Here is a 13879-nt window from a genome sequence, read left to right on the forward strand (position 1 = left end):
GCGGCGTGGGGCGGCGGCAGCGGCGGCAGATCGCTGCGGCCGCGGCAGCCCGAGGCGGCGGCGGCTAGGGTTAGGCGGAAGAGGGAGAGGATCGACTTGCGATAGATACCATGTGGATAATGATTTGGTACAAGGAGTGCGACCGGTATCTTGTCTCCTAAGATACACGTACATACAGAGGGAGACAGACACTACAGGTACTGCATACGAAACTCAGACCTACGTACATGTTCAACACGCGAGATGGAAACTAATTTAACTCGCGTGATCTATGTGGTCTAGAGAGGAAGAATACATGCTTTCATGTTTTCATTGGATGGTCTCATGCCCACCCACTTTGGCAGGCTATGTGAAGTTTGGGATCTCCCGAACAGTTGAGTTTTTTCATGCTAAATGTGTGGAAATGGACTTTTCACGCCTAGCATGAATCGAATAGTGGTATGGCAGGTGCGCATGTGCATAGAGCATGAGAAGCCCACCCCTTCAGTTGAAGGGTTAAGAAGATTCCTTGCAAGCTACTCCCTCCGTTCCAAACTAATTGGCGTGGTTTTAGTTCAAATACTCAACACACACCTTCCCGTTCAGCGGCATCCGGATGCTGGCATTGCGAAGGGCAAGCATGTGGTCTCTTATTCGCGAGATACAGCTCCAGAACGACACTGTATTGACGGGCGCCACAAGATGTGACCAAAATGGTGTTCTTCAGGCAAGGCATGCGTGAAAGTGAATGCAGACGAGTCCTTCGTGTGTACTCCCTCCGTTCCAAATTACTCGTTGTTGAAATGGATGTATCTAGAACTAAAATACATCTAGATACATCCATACGTGCGACAAGTAATTCGGAACGGAGGGAGCATTGGTTATGTGGTGCAGGTATTTCATCAAGTAACAACTTGTCATCAAGTTTTTGGTGCGCCTTGTAGAAAGAATAATTTCCACGATAATCAAAGAAGGAAGAAAGTATGGCATATTTATTTTCGGTAATGTTACCCAGCTGATGTTCGCTGAGAAGGGGGTGGCAAGCGAAGCGAACCCTCTTTGATGGCAGTTTTAGTTCCGAGAAGAGAAAAAACGATGACAATTTTTAAATGAAAATTGCCTTCTCAGGTAGAATTGTCATGTCTTCTGAAGAAAATGTCATCCCTCACAAATTCACCGCAATCGTTCCCGGTTGATTCTGCAAACTAATTTGTATACAGGCTCTTGTGCTCGTGACTTGTGAGCGCTCAATCCCATTGAATATGATTCACGAATTAATGCCAGAGGAATATTGTGAGTAACGATTTGCCACAGAGCATGCTAGAACCGCTGTTTGGCTAGCAATCACTCCAGATTAATAAACACTATAATTTGAGTACCCAAACCCGATTATACTTATTTCCTCGACTCCTTGTAGCCCAGGTCAGTTTATTTTCTTGAAAAGAGCCTACTTGTTGAACGCGGCACAAAGAACAATTTCCGCAGTGCGAAAAGCACATGTATTCCTTCTACAAGTTGTTAACTTTGACAAGTTTATAGACAAAAATATCAATGCCTACACAACCAAATCATTATCACTACTATTATATTTTTATTGTACCAACATTTGACTTAATATCAATGCCTACACTACACCTTAGAAGCATTTCTTGGAACTAAAAAGAAATGTTGTTACAATAAAAATATAAATGCCTACACCTTAGAAGCCTACATGTTTGAGCGATAAATAATTCCAAGGATATTGACCTCCTAAAGATGTCTTTCACAAGACAAACACAAACACAAAAGGCAGGGGGCTAAGGCACTGATTTGGTGCCTGTGTTACTTTGATGAAAGTTTTACAAAGTTTGAAACAAAAGGCAGCCAAAAGGAGAAACACAGCCAAAAACGGTCAGGAGTAAGTTGTGGTAATGACAACTACGACAGCACAAGAATGAAATAGTAGCATACCATTGCAAAGTGAAATAAGCATTCCCGGAACTAGAAAGACATATCATGAGAGAACACAACGACACATTCCCGGAACTAGATAAGACATATCATGAGAGAACACAACGACACATTCAACATCTCCAAATTTGTCTGAACAGGAATTGGTTTCATAAAGACAGGCAAGTCCTTGCCGCTACATCGAAATGTTCTTTCATCACAAACTTAAAGCATAGCTAAAACAGTTCTAGATATCTTGTAAAACACATTCAGTCCAAAATCTCCAGCCAAAAGCATGAGACCCTCAGATGCACATCCATCTTAACGGTTAGCCTTGGCAACACGCTCAATCTCGTCCTTCTTCTTGATGGCATAGCTGCAACCAAGATAAGGCATCCATGAGCACTCATCTTCAATTCAAATTGACAGATAAGAAGAGAAGTAGGGTTTATGGTATTACCTGTTGGATGAGCCCTTGGCAGCATTGATCAGCTCATCAGCGAGGCACTCAGCAATGGTCTTGACATTCCTGAAGGCGCTCTCCCTGGCACCAGTGGTCAGAAGGTAGATGGCCTGGTTCACCCTCCTCAGGGGGGAGATATCCACAGCCTGCCTCCTCACAACACCAGCAGACCCAATACGGGTAGCATCCTCACGTGGACCACTGCAACAGGGTAATAGCACATCAAGCAAAGTTCATACAGAAATCAAGAGCCCAGATACAACACAAATTCACAATTACAGTTAAGGCACTCAGTCAGAAACTACAGTATCCAAAGTTGAACAAAATCAACAGACGTCACAGTTAAATAAGCATGTATCTAGGAAAACACTGGTAATGGACACTGTCACTCCCTAGAATTTCCTCAGCAGTGCTATCAGAATCAAGCATTTTGAGGCAAGAAATTTTAGGTACTGCTAGCAAACTAGAATTCACCATTTATCAAATTTACAAGTCTGTTAAACCAAACACGGATCATTCATTACCGAAAACATCTAGAACAAAACAGTAAAACTGGTAGAGCCTAATATGAAGCAGGAATTTGCCAATACCGTCTAGCGGGTTACCACATGGCTATCATCCGAATCACAGTACAAGATTTCAACTAAGAGATGAACCTGTTAATATTCTACGATGTACTAGACATATCATTAAACTGGATACTGCAATAGTTTCAGTTGAACAAATTAAACTGACAATGATATTCGACTACCAACACCACTCACTCAAGTGGATCTAATACTAGTCACTGCCGGAAAACTATCATCACCTAGAGACAAGACTGCAGAGAGGACAAACAGATGGAGGTCGGTACCTGTTGATGATGGCGTCAACGATGATCTGGATGGGGTTGGCGTCGGTGAGGAGGTGGATGATCTCCATGGTGTGCTTGATGATGCGGACGGCCATGATCTTCTTACCGTTGTTGCGCCCGTGCATCATGAGGGAGTTGGTGAGGCGCTCGATGATGGGGCACTGCGCCTTGCGGAAGCGCTTGGCCGAGTAGCGGCCGGCCGAGTGCGGCAGGAAGGTGTAGTGCTTCATCGACGTCACCGCGAGGTAGTCGTTCAGCGAGATGTCGCTCACCTGCGAAAACACGGCCGCCACGGTCAGCCACCGCCCAGATCTGCGCCTCCCCAGGCCACCGCCCGTGGGGGAGTGGGGAAAGGGAGGAGGGCATTCTCACCTGAACATCCTCGAAGGTCCAGCGGTTGAATAGCTTCACGTCGCCCCCGGGCACCGGCTCGACGACCGCCATGGCTGAGGGGGTGGTGGGGAGTGGGGAGGTGGCGGCGGCGGGTGCGGGAGAGCTGGAAAACCTAGTGGAATCGGCGCGCGGGGCGGGGATGAGTGCGAGGGGATCCTCTTTTATACAGCTGGGGGGCTAGGGTTTCTGATCTGACGGTGGCGGGGCGCGAGCGCATCGGCCAGACGGACGGTGGAGATCCGATTCGGTGAACCCGCTCCTTTTTTTCCTGCGGGGACTTCGCTGAACCCACTGGTGTACATGTTTTTCTTTTCGGCCCAAAATAGGGGTCCAAAACAACATCATCCAAACCCAGCACCCTAATTTTGTGCATATGCTTTTCTGTTGGGCCCAAAAATGTGTTCAAAACAAAAACTCCATCCAAACCCAGCACTCTAATAAAGAAATAAAGGAAAACACAACCACCTTAATTCGTAAATCTCAAGATGATATGATGGCTCAGTCTCTCGGAGGTGCTCATAGGGGTAGGGTGTGCGTGTGTGCGTTCATAGGGATGAGTGTATGCGCGTGTATATGAGCGCTTGTGTCTGTACTGATGCTCAAAAAAAAAGAAATAAAGGAAAACACAACCACCTTAATTTCACACTACATCTATATCTATACCACTATATAGTGTACGAGTTTTGAATGGATCTAGAACAGCAATCCTGGTCGTTGGTGCTCTCAATCTAACGATTGGGAGTAGTGGGATTCGCATGAACAGTGGCTGCTCCAAACCTATGTCAGCTATTTCTAGAATTCGCCGTGTGACCCACCATCTGACCACACTCTGGATCTTTCCACTATGGGTTGGACAACAGACACACTTGCTCCTCTAAATTATTAATTCGTACTACCTGGCTACATGCATGCAACAGCTACCTGCATGCATTGACCGCTTCACGAGAGACTAGCATGCGAGCCTAGCATTGCAATGTTGTGTGCATGGTGAACTTTTCCATTTTCTTTTTTTTTGACCATAAAACGGTAAGGCTTTTGCCTTACTGTAGATCTTTTCCATTTAAATAAGAGCCATCAAAGTCTTTACAATGGTTGTTGGGGAGACAACCAGGGGAGATTATTGAAAAGTACAAAAGTACAAAAGTACAAAAAAGAGGAAGAAAAAATTAGATGTTATCAATCCAGGAAGACATGCCCTCCTTTAAACTGGGTTTGGCTCTTAGCATAGTCAATTTGAAAGTTTTGATAAATTCATATCTGCAATCATTGATAGAGCAAGGGATTCCTTCAAATATCAGATCATTTCTTTGATTCCATATACTCCAGCATCCAATAATCAAAATTTCCATGAAATGGTGTTGTTTATATCTTTGATGCGCTTCAATAATCATATCATGGATATTCAGGTCAGTGTTCCATTCAAGACCAATGTTCCACCCAAAACCCTGGCTGAATGGGCAAGAGAAGAGAAGATGCATTCTGTCTTCATAATCTTCAGCATCACATAATACACATTGGGTGGAATCTAGATGCATATTTTTCCTGGTCAGAAGGTCACATGTGTTTATTCTATCATGAAGTAGAAGCCAGCAAAAAAATTTATGCTTTGGTAGGCAGCATGACTTCCATATCCATTTGAAAGTGGCTTCAGCATCCTCATTCCTCAATAAGAAGTTATAAATTTTCTTGGTCATATTTAAACTGCTACCCCATTTGAAATTCCATATATCATGTTCATTGTTGAATCTGATGTTGTGTAAATGATCAGCAAGAAGATGGAATTGTTGATGAGCAGTGATGGACAGTGGTAGTTGGAACAAGTTGTAGAGGTTCCCAGTTTCTTTGGCTCTATTGATTGAGATATTTTGCTGAATGCAAAAGGAATGAAGTTCAGGGAACTTTAAATTCACGGTCTCTCCATTCCAGTTGTCATCCCATAGTTTGCATGTGTTTCCTGCTCTGATCTCACATGTTGACATCTCTTTAAATAGATCAAACATTTTCATGCAATCTTTCCACCAAAATGATCCTTTGTTTGGGTTAGTGTGGGGAGCTTCATCATTCTGATAGTGTGCCTCTCAAATTAACTTGACCCAAGGAATATCCATCTTATTGTAAAATTTGTAGAGATGTTTGATAAGAAGGGCTTTATTCTGCATTCTCAAGTTTAAAACTCCAAGTCCTCCTTGACTTTTTGGTTTGCAAATCATATCCCAACTGGCAAGGCATTTACCTTTTCTATTAATTTCCTTTCCATACCAGAGAAAGCTTCTGCTAGATTTGTCCACATGATCCAATATGGTGTAGTGAACTTTTAGAGAGCACATTGAGAAAATAGGCATGGAAGCAACAATAGAGTTAACATATGTGAGTCTGCCAGAGTAGTTCATGAATCTAGTCACACCTGATGGCCTTTTATCAATTTTGGATATGATAAGAATGAGATCCATAACAGAGGGTTTGGTGGTGCCCATGGGTAAGCCCAAATAGGTGAATGGTAGGCTTTCCACCTTACATCCAAAAGAATTAGCAAGAGCAGTAACTGATGGTTGATCAATGTTGATTGGAATCATTGAAGACTTGCTGTAGTTGACAAACAGACCAGTGGAGAGACTAAATATGTTGAGCAAATTTTTGAGGTGCATAATCTGTTCTTCATTAGCAGGCATAATCATTAGGGTGTCATTAGCATATTGTATTATAGGGTAGTCTTGTCCATAAGCATGATTGATAGGTAGAGAGATTTCTCCATTGGCCCAAGCAACATTAACCACAGATTGTAAGAGATCAGCAGTGATGATATAGAGTAAAGGGGAATGTGGATCACCTTGTCTAACACCTCTCTTGCAATTAATCTTTTTTCCAGCCACTCCGTTAAGCAGAATAGAAGTTGAAGCAGTATGAAGAATGTTAGTAACCCAATTAATCCATCTAGGTCCAAAACCTTTAGCCTTTAACATAGCAATAATGGTCCTATATTCAATCTTGTCAAAAGCTTTTTCAAAATCAAGTTTCAATATGATGATAGGCTTTTTTGGTTGATGGCATAAATGGAGATATTCAAAAGCATATCCCAGACAGTCTTGAAAATTTCTGCCTTTAATAAATCCATACTGGTTCTGGTGAATAATAGAAGTGATGATCTTCTGAGCTCTGTTGACCAAAAGTTTGGTAATAACTTTGAGTGGAAGACTGACCAATGAGATAGGCCTGAAGTCATTCATATTCTCAGGATTTGCAATCTTAGGGATGAGAGTAATGAAAGCAGTATTAATACTTTGAATATCACAGTTTCCTTCAAAGAAATCCCAGATCATGGTATAGAAATCTTGTTTAATAATATCCCAACATTTAATTAAAAAGGTGCCATTAAAACCATCAGGTCCGGGTGCTCTGTTAGTAGGAAATTCCTTGATAACTTGGTCAATTTCCTCCATTGTGAATTGAGCTTCAAGATCAAAAAGGTCTTGTGGTTGGATCAGTTCCTCAAGATTGAAAAGCATGTGTGGATAAATGGATGAGCCCAATCCTTCTTTGTAAGACTTCCAAATAATTGCACCTTTATGATCATGATTTTGGTAAGTGTTCCCATCCTCTCCAACAATAGATGTAATATAATTTTTCCTGAAGCTTTGGGTGGCCATGGCATGAAAAAATTCAGTGTTTTCATCATCAAGTCTCACACATCTCATTTTAAATCTTGATTTCCAATAGATCCTTTTAACCTCCAATAATTTGAGGATGTGTTGCTTCAGAATGTTCTTGAAATTAGCTTCCATAGAACTCAGGGTTCTTTGGTCTTCAATACCATCCATCATAGATAAAACATAATTACAAGCAGATATATTAGTATTGAGCTTGGACAAGTTTTTGCTCCATTTCTTAAGTCCTAATCTAAGGCATTTAAATCTAGCAGTTATATCATTTGCAGAATTTGACATTGGTTGGTTTTTGTTCCAGCATTGCAGTATTGTTTCATAAAACCCATCAAACTAAAGCCAGGAAATTTCAAACCTGAAAATAGAGGCTTTTGGAATATCACTGCCAATTTGAATATGAATAGGAATATGGTCAGATGATACTCAAGCCAGAGGGTGTGCCAGAGTATTTGGGAAAGTAATAGACCAATTAGCAGAGGTAAATATCCAGTCTAGTTTTTCCAGAAGAGGTAAGTCTTGCATGTTACTCCATGTATAGTTCCTACCTTTGAGTGGAATTTCCACCAAATCAAGCTGTTGCAGAATACTGTTGAATCTCAGCATATTGTTTGCATCTCCCCCAGGTCTATTTCTGTCATGTGGACTTCTGATTAAGTTAAAATCTCCAGTAAGAATCCAATGATCCATTTGTGAGGCATCAATATTGTCCAACCATTCAAAGAAATCTGATCTGTTCTCATTCTGGCAGGGCCCATAAATATTGCTGACATAGAAAATGTGGCCTGATAAATTGCATAATAGCTTGACTATGATCTGAAATGAGGATTGGCTGATAACTGTACCACTGAAAAGGCTGCCATTCCATATAGTTATTATTCCACCAGACAGTCCCACAGAGGGGGTAAATGCATATTGATTAAATCTTCCATGAGAGAAATTTCTGAGATAATATTGGTCAAAATTATCTTTTTTTGTTTCTTGTAGGAAAATAATACCACAATTGCTCTCATCAATTTTGTCCCTTAAATCATCCCATCTAGTTTGAGAGTTTATACCTCTGACATTCCAATTTAATATATTCCATTTTCTATTCATTGGAAAAACCGGAGGTACTTTGTCTAAATAAAAATGACATAATCATTTTATAAGTAGCAGACCTCATCACATAGGATAATGCAGTTAGGTTGTGCCAATAACAAATACTTGCTTTCACAGAGATACAATACTGAACATAGCCAGACAAACCATTCAGACTTCTTGGATATCAAAAGAAATGTATCATAGGATCCCAGCAACATAAGCAAATACTGGAGTTTAACTCCTTACAAACCAAGTCCATAAATTGAGCAGAAGCAAATTTATTGAACGAAACTAAAACTAAAGGTGGCCTAAGGCCATAGAAAGCCTTGTTATAGCAAGGCCCTAAACAGATAAAATAACACTTATTCATGGATAGCAGGTGCCATCAGCTTCTCTCCTGACACCTCCTCAGGAGGGATCAGACACTGCTTCACTGCAATAGCTTGGATTGTCTCGAGTGGCAGCTCGGGTGGTGGGCCTGCTTCAGGGTTGCAGATGGCATGCTCAAATTCAGAGGATAGGTTCTTTTTGCAACAAGCCATCTCCTTGGCCTTGGCAGCAGCAACTTCATTCTTAAACCCAACACTAAGGCCCGTCAGTCGACGACTGCGGCGTAGATCATTAACATCCAGAGGAGCATTTTTCTTCTTTTGCATGTTTTGTGCAGCTGGGATAGATTGTGCAGTGGGAATCATAACAACATGGACAAGTGGTTCCACCTCAACTTGAGAGTTTTGGGTGATGGCCATGAAATCCAGCATAGCAGGAGATAGGTCATCCTCTATAGCATGAGTGCTGCAGAGCACATGATGTTCAGGCAGCTCTTCAATGAGGATAGTGGAGGCCACAGGTACATATTATTCAGGCAGCTTTTCCATTTTCTTATTATTTGAAACAAGTAGTAAGGTACCTAGGATAATTAGAATGAGAAAAAAATGTGCAAATAACCTATGAAAGAGAACGTTTTGACTCATTTTTATTTTCTTAGCTAACATGAGCTTGAGAAGGTGAAAATTTCTTATTAATCGTACTTCTTATTTTCACATTATTTTTCTCAAAAAAAGAGCTTCAGTATGAGTCCAATAAATTGAAGGACTTCCTAAACAATTTTTTTATATATAAAAGGGCTATATCTAATGTTTTATATAAAGAAAATCATCATACTGTTTTTTTGGGAATAGTTGTTATCCGGCCTTGCGAAGCCCAAAAATGATCCACAAATGCCTATTGGAAATCTCCATTTGAAGCTTCTATGAAAATTTTACCATAATATATGTGTGCTTTAGTTTTTTACACTAATTTAGTACCATGCTTATACGTAATCAGCTGACGTGCAAAGCACATACAAATTACTAGTATGTACATGAGTAGTGAGAATGACACCAAAATTGTTTCAAAAAAAACATGACACCAAAATTCACATGAATTTTAGAAGTAACTTTTTGGGCAAACATGTTAATCATATTTAAAGGGGTCATGATGCTATTTATTCACGTTGCCTCTTGTTTTCAGGGAAACTCGTGTAGCATCTACATAAACTTGCACATTTAAAAAAGGTTGTACATTTGATATTTGTTTTATGTGAACTAGGGATTTTATTCAACGTTCAATACAAAAGGAGTACAAAGTGATATCTGGTATAATCCCTAGCCACATGTAGCGACCTATAGGGAGAGTCGAAGAGGCTTTTGCTGTTGCATGTGCTTCAAAGTTGGCCTCCCGATTCTCACAACGAAAACTAACAATCACAATATCCTTTCTAGTTCAAAACCAAATCATAGGAAGTAGCGGCACCCCTGTTGATGTTTGAGATAACTTCTATGCAGTCAGATGTGATCATATGTCTGAGATTGAAGCCTTGAGCTGGAACTGAGGCTCTTTGACCTTCCTTGTCCCTGCAAATGGCCGCCGCTACACCCATATTGCCTTGACGAGAGCGTCCACTATCCACATCTATTTTAGCGGCAACTCCATCTGGTGCAATCCATATATGGACCCTTTTGGCACAATGTAGCCGAAAAGTTGCTCGAAACAGGCAATAAGTTTTCGGGTCTTTCATGTATCTATTAACAAAGCACGTGGTGGATAGAGGACTATGAAATTCACTATCATTAACCGCACGTCTTCTCGCCCACCAAATAGCCCACATGGTGATTAACTCTTGCTAGATCTTGCTTATTCATGGATTTAAAAAGCCATAAACGTGTGTCATTTGTCTGGTTCGAAATCACATGCTCGAGCAGCTCTCCATCTCCCAATGCCCAAATGCATCGAGACATGCGACACTCAAACGCGTTTGTCACACATGATTTTTTTTCATGTAGTGTTAAAAATAATGTTCGTGTAACTTTTTAAAAATGTTGATAGCATTCAAAAAATTTATTTGTGACATATTTTAAAAATGACTACACAATGTGAAAAGAATGTTCGCGTAATTTAGGAAAATTTGTTTTGTGCCATTTGAAGAAATGCTCACGCATTTCAAAAATTGTCCGTCACTTTTTTTAAAATGTTTATACAATGTAAAAAAATGTTTGCATAATTTTAAAAGTATTTTGTGGCACTCACAACATGTTCTTGACATTTAAAAAGAAATGTTTACACATTTCAAGAATATATTCGTGGCATTTATAAATCTATTTGTACAATGTAAAAACAATGTTCATGTAGTTTAAAGAAATGTGCAACGTCAAAAATATATTCAATGCTTATTTAACGATATTTAATTTTTATGTGATTCATTTTAAAATATGTATTTGGAAAATGCTCATCATGTATTTCACAAATGTTCAACGTGTATCAAAAGAATGTTGCGCGTGTATACGAAAAATGAACAAGGTCTATTTTGAAAAATTGATATGTATTTTTGAAAAAGAAAACTGTCTACACAGTTAAAAATGTTTCATCTCATTAAAAAACATGTAATTGAAAAATGGTTAACACTTATTCGCAAAATTGTACAAAGCATTTATTTCAAAAAAAATGTGCAACATGTAAAAGAAAATGTTCCAGTTGTACAAGGAAAATGTAGAACATCTATTGAAAAAACTTTCAATCTCAAAAGAAAAGGTATTGAAAAAGTATACATGTATTAGAAAAATAAAAAGAAAAGTAAAAAGAGACAAAAATGAAGAAGATAAAAAATGTACAATTTTAAAAAATTCAAGTAGTTAAAAGATTTTTTTGTATCATCCAGAAAAATGTTTTACATGTATTTGAAAAATATTTAATATCTATTCAAAAAAATATTCATCATATATATATTTTTTTGCATGGTATATATTTGAAAAATGTTCAACACTTATAAAAATGTTGAATGTGTATAAAAAATGTTACAAGCGTATACAAAAAATGTATAACTTGTATTTGAAAATTGGACATGTATTTAGAAAAGGGGAAAACGAGAAAAAGGCAAAAAAAACAGTCAGAAACACATAAAAAACCACAAAGAAAAACCGATAAAATACCGCAGATGAGAAAAAGAATAGTAGAACAGAAAAAACTAAAAACTAAAAGAAGATAAACAGGAAAGCCAAACAGAGAAAACGGAACCAAAATGAAAAAAATGAATAAATGTTCATTGGATATTAAAAGTTGTTCACAGGATATTTAAAAATGTTCCCCGGGGCATTGAAATGTTCATCGTGTTTTTACAAAAATGTTTCTCACGTAGGATATTAAAAAATGTTCAGCATGTTCCTAAAAAAATGTTCATCACATATTAATTAAAAATCAGTCTTGTTATTTTAAATTCATTGTTTAATAAAAAGATTGTTCATCACATCTTACCCTTTAAAAGAAATTTTCAAACATTTTCCATCAGGGTAAGTAAACGGACTCCGAAAAATCCACAAAAATATATTCTGTTAGTTTTGAAATATATTAAAAAATAAAAAAATAAGAAACAACCAGGAAGGCACCCGAGGGGGGCACAAGACACCAGGGCGCCCTAGGGCCCCCTGACGCGCCCAGGTGGGTTGTGCCCACCTCGGGAACCTTCCAGACTCCGTTTTTCTCCCGTTTTCTTGTTTCCAAAGATAAAAAACTTTATATACCCCCCGAACGTGACCACCATATCGCAGAGAAATCTTCTGTTCTTCTTGCTTGCTGTTTTCCTGGTAGATATGTAATATGTCATCCCAAGGTTCGGAAGAGGATTGCCCAGTTTCTTATCAGCCTTTGGATAAGAATATCTTCAAAGACACCTACCCTTATATATGGTTCACCAATGAGGAAGATGAAGATGAACCAATCCCCCCTCGTTTCAAGCAAGAAAGCAAGGAGGCATTATGCAAGAAGATAATAAAGCTTGAGATGGAGAATGAGGAGTCAAGGATAGATAATTTTACCCTCCTACGCAAGCTGGAGAAAAAGGATAAGCCTATTACATCATCACCACCACCACCTTCTTCATCACTAAAGGAGACTTGAGTTCATGGTATGGACACTCCCCTTGGCTTGTGCCAAGCTTGGGGGAGGTGTCCCGGTATCATATCACCACCACTATCCTTGCCATTATCTATTTTAGTTCGATCTTTAGTTATGTTTTGATTTAGTTGAATAAAAGTTTTGTTTGATCCTTTCTTTTTGAGTGTTTGCTTAGTGATCTATCTATGTTATCGTGTTCAAGATATATAATAAAGTTTATTTTATGTTTTGCTTTCTTTACTTTTAAGTTTTAATAAAAAAGGGAAATAAATGGAAAATATCATATGCTAATATTATGGGGAGTAATGATATCACATAAGGAAAAGTATAAGTAGTAAAATTTATTGGAGATTGACAAACATAGCATTGGTCAATGATGCAACTCATGAAAGAATTAATAAGGGAAGAGAAGATTCACATGCAAATACACTATGTTGGACATCTTTTATGATTGTGAGCCCCCGTCAAAATATTATATGCAAATTTGTTGACGTTGGACAAGGAAAACAACGTAATGATTTATGCTTGTTCATATTCACATGGAAGTTATATTGTCATAAATCCTTTAAATGTGGTGCTTGCTCAATATCTTTGCTAGATAAAATTCCGCACTAAGTAGAGATACTAATTGTGCATCCAAAACCCTTAAACCCCATACCTACCTATGGATTGAGTAAGATCCTTCAAGTAAGTTATCATCGGTGCAATAAGGCAATAAAAATTGCTTCTAAATGTGTTAGATCATTTATTGTAAGAGAAAACTGAGCGTTGTATGAACTTGTGATGGCAAAATAATAAAAGTGACAAACTACATAATAAAGGTTGCTATCACAAGGGGCAATATAACGTGACATTCTTTTGCACTAAGAGATCGAGCATACAAACAAAAAGCGCATGGCAACCTCTGGTTCCCTCTGCGAAGGGCCTATCTTTTACTTTTATGTATTTACTTTTATGCAAGAGTCAAAGTATTCTTCCATGTTCCTTTTTATTTTCTCTTTTGCAAGCACCATGTGGTGAGGAAAGATCTAGGCACATATATCCAGTTGGATATGGGTGGGCATGAGTTATTATTGTTGACATCACCCTTGAGGT

At 38.9% G+C, this 13879-nt stretch overlaps 1 protein-coding gene across 1 annotated transcript; it reads right to left on the reverse strand.

The window, feature by feature from the left end:
- Window positions 1–1975: 1975 nt before the first annotated feature.
- On the reverse strand, window positions 1976–3668 carry LOC119274865 (40S ribosomal protein S5). The gene is made up of 4 exons (XM_037555607.1): window positions 3597–3668; window positions 3225–3496; window positions 2369–2572; window positions 1976–2284 (listed from the first exon to the last, which is right to left on the reverse strand). Exons 1-4 carry the CDS (start codon window positions 3666–3668, stop codon window positions 2230–2232), a joined length of 603 nt encoding a protein of 200 aa, XP_037411504.1. The 3' UTR covers window positions 1976–2229.
- Window positions 3669–13879: the final 10211 nt, after the last annotated feature.

Source organism: Triticum dicoccoides, chromosome 3B (genome assembly GCF_002162155.2).
Source record: "Triticum dicoccoides isolate Atlit2015 ecotype Zavitan chromosome 3B, WEW_v2.0, whole genome shotgun sequence".
Taxonomy (NCBI): domain Eukaryota; kingdom Viridiplantae; phylum Streptophyta; class Magnoliopsida; order Poales; family Poaceae; genus Triticum; species Triticum dicoccoides.

What these genes read in the sequence shown, in the direction of transcription:
- LOC119274865 (XM_037555607.1), bottom strand. Translation starts at nt 3,668, where the DNA reads ATGGCGGTCGTCGAGCCGGTGCCCGGGGGCGACGTGAAGCTATTCAAC. An exon ending in GGACCTTCGAGGATGTTCAG is followed by an intron (nt 3,497 to 3,596) that starts GTGAGAATGCCC and finishes GTGTTTTCGCAG; the next exon opens with GTGAGCGACATCTCGCTGAA. An exon ending in GCCAAGGGCTCATCCAACAG is followed by an intron (nt 2,285 to 2,368) that starts GTAATACCATAA and finishes TCTTGGTTGCAG; the next exon opens with CTATGCCATCAAGAAGAAGG.